The 12,058-nt window shown below is 37.8% G+C and overlaps 1 protein-coding gene across 1 annotated transcript in view; it reads right to left on the bottom strand.

The window, feature by feature from the left end:
• Positions 1 to 994: 994 nt before the first annotated feature.
• SLC15A5 (solute carrier family 15 member 5) overlaps positions 995 to 12,058 on the bottom strand; it is a 130,936-nt gene continuing 119,872 nt past the window's right edge. Inside the window, exons 8-9 of the mRNA XM_007944451.1 lie at positions 6,268 to 6,376; positions 995 to 1,142 (exon numbers count right to left, since the gene is read on the bottom strand). Coding sequence (XP_007942642.1) covers positions 995 to 1,142; positions 6,268 to 6,376 — 257 coding nt within the window. The remainder of the gene's footprint in view (positions 1,143 to 6,267; positions 6,377 to 12,058) is intronic.

Here is a 12,058-nt window from a genome sequence, read left to right as displayed (position 1 = left end):
ACAGATAATACAGGTATGCGTTGCTTAACACCCATGATATCTTCTGTGAAATGGGACGTTATAAGATTGGGATGTTGTGTGAACACCATGTTAAAACCTTATGGGAGTCTGCTTTTGCTGCTGCTGCTGCCACTGCTGGAGATGGCACTGCTGGAAGGTCTGACAGCAGCATTCACAGCGAGCTAGCAGAGTGAGCAGAGCAGAGCTGAGCGGAGTGAAAGGTAGAGAGTGGGGAGGGAGCAGAATGGGCCCTGCCCTGGCCACTGTTCTGCTTGCCTGAGGAGCTGGAGAAGCCAGACACCAACACCACTACACCCACCACCTGCCTGCTGGTTACAGCTGGAGAATCTGTGTCCATTGCCATGTCCTCCATCCCACCTGCCTGGATCCCAGTCATGGTCCAGTGCTACAAGAGTTTCAGTTTGGAATCTGTAAAACCATTAAGGGTAAGTTGATAAACAAAAGGAGAGCTGCTTTCCTTTTCAAAGAACAACAACAAAGAAAAAGCCTTATGGGACTACAGACATATATGTGGTCAGATATTGTCAGACGAGACGTTTAACAAGACATACCTGTATGTGGTCACAATGTCTGGCACGTGGCAAGTGCTCCATAAATATGTTGAGATAAAAATATGAACATACTATTAGTTTTCCTATTAAAAACTCTAAAATATCATATATATTGCTTTTAGTGACCAAACCATTGTTAAAAGTTATAAAATATTATGTATTTAGAAGAGTATCATTTTCTGTCATAGAGTCATCACCTAGACTTTAAAATTCCTTTATAAATTCTAACGCACAACATATGGATGCAAAAGCATAATAATTTACTAGAGGGATCATAATTGGTCTTTGTAAATAAAATAGACACAGACTGGTCATAAAGCCTGTCCCATATAAATTGGCTCTTACACTAAAATGCATAAAGCATTTGACTGAAGAAAACAATGAATAGTGTGCTCATAAGACAGGTGAAGTCAAATACAGTTTCATAGGGCTGTCTCCCAAGAATCAATACTTGAAGAAAATTCCTGTATACTGCCATAAAATTTCAGAGACTTTTCTTGCAGGAGAAGTGTGTCTTCAAGATTACTTCCATTGATGTTCTGGACATTAAAATGATTTAGATTACAATATCTAAAAAAAAAAAAGAAAGAAAGCTTTTCTTAGGACCAGATGTAGATGACTTGATAAATCATTTGCTTCCCTCCTGTGCTTGTCTACCTTTTATGATGGACCCGTAGATACTGGCACAACAGTGATAATTATTTAAGAGCTCTACTACCAGAACAGTCTTTATAAAAGGACAAAAAGAATTTTAGTGCAAATTAGGATGCCACATAAGGACCTTTAGATGGCGCTGTCTTATAACCTGCAGTGAGTCTGTTTTCAATGCTGACAAAGAGACTGAAACCTTATCAACTTTTCAGAATACATGAGGGGCCAGGACTCATAAAAGGTTCATCATACTGTACTGGGGATTTGGAAATTTGATGCTGAGACTATGTGGAAAGCATCACTGTTGAAGAAGGACTCCATGAATATATTTCTAGAATGTGCTCATGACCTATGGAAAATATTTACCTCAGAAATGGTTTTCCTGAGTGTATTCTAAGTACCAGGTGCCACGATACTCACTCTAATTTATTTAATCCTTACTACAACTCTAGAAGGATGGAGTCATCCCATTTCACAGATTGGGAAACAGAAGTTAAAGAGGTTAAATAACTTGCTTAGGGTTCATATGAAGAGTCATTGGCAAAAGCTGGCTTTGGAACTAGAACTCTTATTCTGAATCCTGGGCTTTTTCCTCTATGGCATGTTGCTTCTACAGACATATTATTTTCTTAATCACTTTTGGGTAAGCTCCAGGAAGATAGGAATTTCTGACTGCTGTATTTACTGCTGTATTCCTAGAACCTAGACCAATGCCTGACACATAGTAGATGTTCAATAAATATTGGCTGAATGAGAAAAAATATGAGCTATAAGTTAAATTTTATCACATACAGATAAACCTCTGGAGTCAGACATCTATTTTTGATTTGTGAAGTTTTCAAAAGCTAATTTTACCTTCTTTTCCTTGCCAGTATATTGCTAAAAATAACTGTTAGAGGCAGTGAATACTGCCTGTATAACTCTGGTCATTTGTTTCTGATTTATGTCTCTCTTAAAAATTGTTCTGAGTTATGCACAAAATATAACTGGGATCTTTTACAAAATGAGTGCAATGATATCACCTTTATAAGATGTGTTGTACAACACTGGAGGGACAGGGGTATTAAGTTATAAAAACAAATACCCTCTTACTCCCTGCCCCTCCACAAGAAATACCTATAATTTCTTTTTATTTTAGCATCTAATATGGGATATAGTTGTTTTATTAAGTACTACAGACATATTTTCCTAATAATTTTCAGCAAAGAAAAGATATTTAATCTACTTACTTCCTCCTCCCCTCAAACTGTAAAGTTTTGGGTATGATATACCAACATTACATTATTTTTAAACTAATTGAGGAGTGTTCTAATACAGACCAAGGCAGGAGACTTGCGTCTTGGCTATGAGTGAAGTGTAAGTCTGACCTGACACCCATGGATAGTTCCTAACTGTTCTCCACTGAGGCGCTGACCCTGATACGATTAGTTTCATTTTAGGACTTACACTAGGAATGCATCACACTAAATATAAGCTTGACAGTGGAGATGACCCTTGGGTGTGACTACAGACATTATACCAAATGCATATTGCTTGAGATGGTATTTCATAATCAAAACCTTGGAGATAAGATTAACTTGGGTTTGCCCTGTTCTTAATAAGTATGCCATCATTATCTGTCTCTGAGCAGACAAAGCTTTGGGTTGGTGAATATTGGATTGCAATTGGATGTGTATTGAGATCAAATACCATTTGACTCATAAATAATAGGTTTCCATAACACTGCCCCTGGGACATTATGCTTTCTTCTGTTTCTTTGCATACTTAATGTTCATTAGTGTTTGATCAAAAAAAAAAAAAAAATCAGTATATAAATAAATCACAACCACAGACTTCTCATTGTAGACACAGAGCTTACTGCTTTAGGTTCTGTGGTAGTTTAGGTTGTTGTCAACTTGGCCAGGCCTGGTTGAGTGGCAGGGCAGCTGGATGTAGTTATTCTACATAGTGGAATCTACTGGAGCAGCTGAGTTGCTGCTTTAGAGATGTGGCACACTTCCAGTATATAAGAAGCAGCTTTGAGGAAGGTCTCTAGATTTTTGGTGTGCTTAAACCTTGGATGTATCCAAGTCGTTGTTCAGCACCCTGTGATCTTGGAACCTTGGTACGCTACTGAATTTAGGATGTTTTCTGGACTTGAATTAGTGGCCTGCTGTGTTGTCTGGCAATGGCAGGACTGTGCCTTTTTATTTGTCAACCTTGGATTTGTCAACATCAGCAGACAGCAGCTGCCTGAATGAAGAAATGCCTCCAGCTTAAGTAGGTCAGGAGCAGGAGGCAGAGCTGAAGCCCAAGGTTGAGGAGCTTTCACCCAGCCATTAGAGCTTGGCACTTTGAAGTCGGACATCTAGCCTCCCAATCTGTGAAAGAATAAACTCCTGTTTGTTCAAGCCATCCCATTTGTGGAATATTCCTGTCAGAGTGGTGCTAGGTAACCAGAACAGGTTCTGTACTGTTTCTTTATTGTTTCTATACTGTTGTGGTTTGACCCATCCAATCCCAATGACCAATAGGTACCCAAGGTGATGTGTGCCTTTGCACTAATGAAGTTGATTCTAACTACTTAATTTCTGCAGGCCTATTTTCCAAAATCTCCTTTCTTGTCACATGTAAGACTTATTCTTTTCCTGTGGAATGACTGAACAATAGGCAGTAGTCAGCATTGGCAGTTATTTTAACTGAAGAGATTGGTTTCCTCCAATCTGTTAGAGTTAAGGGAATTATTAGGGAGCAGGTAGAGAGCTTCGCTATGTGACTTACAAGGAGTATGGTATAAGGAAACAAACAAACTTGGGTCTGAATCTTAGTTGTATGAACTTGGCCAATTTACTTAACTAGCTTTCAACTTTAGTGTCCTCACTGATAGAGTGACAAAATCTGTGTAACAAGGAGGTGGTGGAGATTGAATGAGGTTGTTTGAATGTGTCTAGCATGCTGTCTGAGACATGGGAGTGCTGGACACATAGCAACCCCACGAGACAGAGTAGAAATGCCCCATATGGTTTTCCAGGCTATAATCTTTACAGGAGCAGATTGCCAGGTCTTTCTCCACGAGCCACTGGGTACAGGTTCCAACTACCAACCTTTTGATTAGCACCCAAGCACTTAACAATTGTTCACAGGCAAGGTATAATGGCATTGTTATTGCTAATGTTAACCTTTTTGAGCATTTATTCATGCTCACAATAACTTTATGAAGCAGTTATGATTATTTTTATTTCCATTTTACAGATGAAGAAACTGAGGCTTAGCAAAGTTAAATAGCTTGCTCAAATTTGTACAGATCATAAGCTGTGGAGCTGAGTTCAACTGGGCTGATTCTCGAGATCAGCTTTTAAACCACTTCATGAAAGACAAGAATCAAATTGTACAATGGGAACAAAAGTAAAGATTGAGACACGGTCGAGGTTTATGGCAGTTGACAGGTAGGCCCCACTTATTTGTTTGGAGGCAATGGATGGAGGTGAAAGAAGCCCTATTTTCAATTTCAGTTTTCATCATCCACTCTGCGTTATTGGGAGGCTAAGGAAATTCCTTTAGGTTCTGTTGTAAGACTCTGCTTCTCTGATTTGATTTTCAATCTAAGAGAGACTGGCATTTTAGGGAAGATACACATTATAGAGGGTGAATTTGGTTCCTTATTTACTTTGAAAGGTATGAAATAATTTAGAAATCTATGACACCATAAAGGCTTTGATTTTGCCGTTAGTGATCTGCCTTGCAAGAGGTTTATTTAGATATCTCTCTCTCATATAGGACCATAAGCTCCAGTGGAGCAGGATTGTAGGTATACATGAAACACTGATTGACTTACTGGCTTTGTATCCTTCTAGTCCACAATAGTACCTGTCACATAGTTGATGCTCCAAAAGAGAATTATTAGATGAATGCAAGAACGATTCAGGCAAAGGAGCAATAACAATGTATTGGATAACATATGACTAAAACAATAAATAAATGGAAAACCAAACCAAACTCACTACTATTGAGTCAATTCTAACTTACAGCAACCTTCATCGGGTTTCCAAGGCAGTAAATCTTTACAGAAGCAGACTGCTTTGTCTTTCTTCCATGGAGCAGCTGGTGGGTTTGGACCACTGACCTTTTGGTTTTCAGCCAAATGTCTTAACCACTACACCACTCACCAAACACCAAACCCACTGTCCTTGAGTCAATTCTGACTCATAGTGACCCCCATAGGGTTTCCAAGGCTGTAAATCTTTACAGAAGTAGATTGCCCCATGTTCCTTCCATAGAACAGCTGGTGGGTTTGAACTGCTGACCTTCTGGTTTGCAGTCAAATGTCTTACCCACTGCACCAACAGAGCTCCTTAAATAAATACAGGCAAGTAAAAAAAAAAATCTATTGAATTCTACTACATGTGGTGGACTTTGTGCTTGGCCTTTAAATTCATCCCAGTAAAACCTACAAAAGGATGTCATTGTGTTGATTTTACATATTTGAAAATAGAGGCTCAGAGAGGTTAGGAAATTTCCTCAAGGGTACACAGCCATCCAAGAATATTATATTTGAGGAGAGAGAGAGAAAAAGAGAGAGATGGATAGTTGGTGATGGCTTGATGGTAGATGACATACATTAAGCCACTGAATGATCTCAGGTGACTGGCTAAGGAATTTTGCAGTTTGTTATTGATCTTGAAATGGTCACTGTCTATTTAAAGGCTTGAATGGGATCCAAATCTTAAGCATCATTAAATTCCTAGCTATTTATTTAATGATTTCTTTTAATTATAATAACTCATAAATATGGATATTTCTAGTGCTAACATGGCAACAATTTAGTGGAGAAAAACTCTTGTTTTAATGTAATACATTTTATGTTGAGTAAAGCACTATTCTATTATGAGGATCAATGGAAAAAAGTAAAATTTAAAATTGCAATTTCTTGCCCTGAATAATCTGTTAAATTTCTCTAACATGGTAATTTGTCCATCAAGGGTATACTGGATTCCCATTGGTGATGGTTCTCAGACCAATATTTCATGGACTTACAAGTTGGTCTTCTTACTACACACTTACTTACCTTTGTGAAACACTCCAGAATCCCAGGATGTTCAATAATGTTAATGATGCCAGGAAGAAGAAGAAGCTTTCTAAATTGCCTTTGTTTAATGTGTTGGGAAACCAATTGCCTGTTTGGAACAAATGTAATTGTTATTCATCTGCAGAGATGTAAATTTCTTTGAATATTTTATCACTCCACATTTCATAGAGCTTTATTTGCTTCAATAATATCTACAAAGCAACAAAGCACATCTGAAACTTCATTGTCAAAATTCATTTCATCCTGTAATTAGCCACAATATGATAAGCAAATTACCCAAATATGACAAATATTTTGAAGGTCAAAAGCACTAAATTTGCATAACATGACCTTGGTATCACAAGAACTGGGTTCTAAAGGTAATCTTGATCATGCTTTTAACTTGCAGGAACCATGTTTGTCTCATTCACCCTTACTTTTCTAGTATCTAGAACAATGCCTGGCACAAAGGGATTGTTCAGTAAATATGTATCAAATGAATGAAAAATATTTGCCATGACCAAATAGTCTGTCTCATATGGTCATTGTAAGGTTAATGCGATAGGACATGTGATTGAAAGGTGTAATATTATTTTGACAACTAAGATAAATCCAGTGTTACCTTATTATTATGTCAAAGATCCTACTGGTCAAATCATTTGTAATCTGTGAGTTACATAGAGATTTTCTTTTGACTTAGTAAGTAATATCTTCAATAAAATACTCCACTTCCTTAGGATGTCAAACTGAGTGTATATGAAACTATCCAGGATTAAAGATAACTGTTCTTACTTTGCTAAATTTTGACTTTTGCTTTGGATTTTTGCTGTATGTGTGTATGAGCATTTATATAGTATAATCAATAATATCTGCAACCCAATGAGGAAAAATGTATATATGTATATGCATTTTTCCTCATTGGGTTGCAGATATTATTACTGAGTACATTACATAAAATATATATTATAGATATTGGATATACCAGTACTCATCATTATTGAGATGATTCTGACACACAGTGACCATATAAGACAGGGTAGAACTGTCCATAATGTTTCCAAGGCTGCAGTCTTTACAGAAGCAGACTGCCACATCTTTCTCCTACATAGTGCACAGTGACTGGTAGGTTTGAACCACCAACCTTTCGGTTAATAGCTAAGTACTTAACCACTGTACCACCAAAGCTCGTTATGTTGTATATATAACAGTTATTTTCATGCAATATTTTGTAAATGAGAGCTGGTATTACCACATATATTGTAGACAGATTTTCTCTTTTAAACATTCTATAATACTATCTTTACAAAGGAAAGTACGATCAATGGCAGTTCTGAATGAGAATATTTCCAAAAAAATTCTGTGTATTATAAGGACAAGAACTGATCATCTTTAAACAGTCAAATGCCAAAGTTGTAATTCCTTGCCTTTTTTGTAGGAACATTCTGTACAATGAGTGGGGAAGGAGGATGTAGGACCAGAGCAATCAGTCTATGTGCCAGCAGACTTGATCTTCAGTGCCATCTTTGGCACATGGATTGTGGGTTGCTTCCTGAACTAGAAAATGGTTCTTGGCCTCTCCTTTGACAGTGCATGCTTTTAAATGGGATTTGAATTAAATGCTCTGTTCAAGGTTGATAGTCAGCAAGTACATAAGAATGACAGCTGTGATTAATTGTGCCACTTCCTATTTAAAGCTGTTACTCTTCTGTCATTTAACTTCCCAATGACCATTATTATGGATCAACCATGAAAATTAGCTGTGTCCATTATAGTCTTGGACCCATAAATGAAAGCTGATATTGAGTTTAAAGCTATTTTGTAAGTTCCACTTTCCCATTTTATTAATTTGTGTTCTATTACAAAGGAAATTTATGGCATATTACTATATTGACATGAAGCCATCATCCGATATTTGGATAAGTTACAGATTTTACTGAGTGTTTCCCTATTATCTGTATATTAAGTATTGTGTTGACCTTTTAATGTGTGTATGTGTAAATATTTGATTGTTATTGAGGGGTGGGAGTTGGGGTAGAGGTCAAGATAAGGTGAAATAACATCCCAATTATTTTTAGGAAGAACTACACTATCTTGTTAAGCCTATTCAAACAGTCTCATTTATTCTTTCTCTTGAATTAATATCCCAGCTGTACTTCTGTCCTTTTCATTTCACATCAGCACTTTGCATGTCATGCGACTATACCATTTTATCACCCTGTTTCTCCAACTGGAGTACAGGAGTTTGCACAGACTATATGATGCCTCAGAACTAACATGACGTTAATTCTTCTTGGAGCATGAATTTTGGTACATAATAAGTCATTGAAAAGACTATCTCTATATTATAACAAAGTCAGATGAGGGAGGAGAATATAAATTTTGTAAGATCTTTAAGGGTAAAGCATAATATTTCTAAGAAATTATGCAATTACAGCAAATACAAGCCCTTCAAGTGGCAGCACCAGATTCATGTGGGCTTGCCAGTGTACTTGGTCTGTTGTTGGGGACACCGTAGCAGGCTTGGTCGATGGGAGATGTGGGGTGAAAGGAGTTTGTCATACTAGAGTGGTCAGGGAAAGGTAGTGGTAATTTACAGTTATGCACAAAACATTTTGTGAGTGGGTTATTAAAAAAATAAAATGAAGTATTACTATATTACCTATTCAGACTCCTGATAATGTTCCTACATTCTTTCTTAAATACCATTTTTAGGGTGTGGCTCTCTTATGAATGCTGATATTTATTCTAGTGCCATATTTTTGCCTTATTTAACTATAATTTAGCATTCTCAGTGCAGCTTATTTACATGGGAGCTTCATAGTAAACCTTCACCTGAATTGATAGCATGGAACAAACACTATCATCAAGTCTGATAAAGAGATTCATCATGAGACCTAAAACTTGCTTTATTTATGGAAAGGTTATCTATATGTAGAGATTGGGTATGAAAAGATATATAAAGAACATGGGCTTTGGAGTCAGAATTTTAAAGTAAAATCTTGCCTCTATTACTGAAATTTTTGTGTGTGTGGGGGGCAGGTAACTAGACCACTTGACCCTCAGTTTCTCCTTTTTAAGATGATAACAACAATACCTCCCTCATTGAATTGTTATAAGACATAAAAGAGATAATGGACATCAAGAGCTGGATACAGAGTAGGTACTCCATAAAGGTTAGATTATCACCTTCCTCCTGCCCCCTTTAGAGATAGCTCACACAGTCATGTAGCCTGAGCTTGATCTAGGGCCCATTTCCTGTCAGATACTTCTTCATGTTCCATCTTTTTTTTTATCATTATCCCAGGACTGGTTGTAAAATGTTCCATTTAACATTGTCAGTTGACTCAGCTCTTAGGTACTATAACTTTATTTTAGTAGCTTATAAACTTTTATTGTCGTAATTCACATTTGTGCCATATTTCATCTGACATTCCTAGTAGCTGATTGAAATCAGGAGCATCCTTGCAAAAGGAAACAAAGTGAAGACTTTACGTCTAGAATGGGACTCCCTAAACTTCTTCAGATCTCAGCTTGGGCAGACAAGAGAGTTACCAATGTGAGAACAAATATGCTACATAAGGAGGCTGGTGGGTCACTAATTGCCATTTGTTCATGCCCATAATGAACTCTAGTTACAATACTTGAATAAAGTAACCAGCTAATTACTATTGAGAGTTAGACCATTGAGGTAATAGAGTACTCACAAAATATTTGGCATTATACAGAATTCTCTCAAACATCTCTTGCTCAGCTACATTTAGTTCTTCATTTGAAAATAATTTATTAGAAGTTTTGCAGGTACCAGGAAATGGGGATTCTAAGTTGCTTAAGAAAAAGGAGCCTATGAATTAGTAGGGGAGACATGCTCCAGTACATAGTCCTTAACGGATACAAAATAAAATGTTTCTACCTATCTTAAATTATCATGGCAATTTTAGGGACAAAGGAACTATAGAGTCATCTAGTCTATTCCTTTCATTTTACTGACTAAAATAAAATGAAGAAGGAAGGCTCAGAGAGGAAAAGTTAAATATCAACCAGTAGAACCCTCATCTTACTCTTTTAAGATAAATGCTCTATAATCATCCTCTGCTGGTATTAAAGGAACTATCATATTTGTGACTTTTCTTAATATCTGCTTGGCTATTTTATAATGTCTCTGGAAGGCAGTCTTTCAAATAGCCAACTTCAAATTTCCCCTAAAATATCGAGGACAACATCTTCAGTTGAATCCCAGGACTCACACTCAACCTATTGTGAGATTCTTGGAGTAATTTGCAGTAAATTTAAGGGTTTTGAAACTGGATTGAGAAACAAACTTGATGCTATCATACTTGATGCACAAATTTACTAAAATGAGGAGGAATATGCATTATTCATCTCCCATCTTACTCCCCCACCACAGAAATCAAGGACAGTGTTATCCAGAATACTAGTAGCTGTTGGCCTTAATGCATAGTTACTGTTTTTGGGGGAGAAGGAGCCCACCATATACCTGTCTACATCACTACCCAGAACCAAGTACCTATGTTTCTAAACTGCAATCAGGAAGTCCAACTGCTATGAAAACACCAAACAAGAACAAACTGAAACAGGACAGAGGAGGGTACAGAAAGTGTAGTGCCAAGAAGTAAAACATTATAATTGGGTGTGACTTCTGAAAATCATCTGATAGCCATACATGTTTGACACTGCAGTCTGTAATCTATCTGATTAGCATGTTGGAGAACCTGACTATAGGTATAAATACCACTCTCACTTCAGCCCAGCAGTCAGCTTGTTGCAGTAACTTAGGTTTTTATATTTTTCCTTAATTGTGATTTGGGTGAAAGTTTACAGAGCAAACTCACTTTCCATACAACAGCTCACATATACTTTGTCTCATGACACTGACTACAATTTACCACAATGTAACAGCTCCCCTCCCACTTGCTTTCCAAAGTTACCTCTCCCCTGTGTCCTTCCCTCCATGCATTCCTGCCCCCTGAGCTGTCCGCTTGTGCATACACAGCCCTTCTATTCTTCTATGATTCTTCTCTCCAAGGAGTGTATTTACCTAATGTAAATGTTCACCTCAGATACCTGTCTCTTGTTTGGCTGGAAGCTACAGGAATGGGTTCAGTTCCAGACCTGAAGAGCAGCGAGGGCCCATAGTCTCAGTGGATCCATCAGGCTCTATCAGACCAGCAAAACTGGTGCTTTTTTTTTTCAAGTGATTTTGAGTTTTGTTCCACATTGTTCTCCCAGTCTATCTAGGATCTCCTACATAGATCCCACTCCAAGTTGTTGACAGTGGTAGCCAGGCACTATCTAGTTCTTCTGGTCTCATAGTCGTATAGGTTAAGGATCGCATGGTGTACCGGTCATGAGGACTAATTGTTTCCAAAAATCTTTGGTTTTCTTCATTCTTCTTTGCTCTGGATGAGGAGACACCCATCGTTGCATCTAGATGGCTGCTTGCAAGCTTTCAAGATCCTAGTCACTACTCACCGAAGCAGGATATAGAACAATGTTCTGTGTAGTATGCTATCCCACTTGAGCTTAATGTCCCCAGTGACTATGGTCCCGAGCCCACAGGTCCAACTACTCACTCCCCCTGGGTAGCTGGCTGTGGCCAAGAAGTGACTACAACCTTGTCCCTTGTCAGCTCTACTATATACCTGGGAATTCTTATGTTGTTGTTGTTGTTGTTAAATGCCGTCGAGTCGTTTCCAACTCATAGCGACCCCATGCACAGCAGAACGAAACACTGCCCGATCCCGCACCAGCCCCACAATCCCTGCTATACTCG

This window comes from Orycteropus afer, unplaced genomic scaffold, assembly GCF_000298275.1.
Source record: "Orycteropus afer afer isolate SDZICR_OR568_19922 unplaced genomic scaffold, OryAfe1.0 scaffold00126, whole genome shotgun sequence".
NCBI classification, from domain to species: Eukaryota; Metazoa; Chordata; class Mammalia; order Tubulidentata; family Orycteropodidae; genus Orycteropus; species Orycteropus afer.
This window is presented reverse-complemented; position numbering and strand designations above follow the sequence as displayed.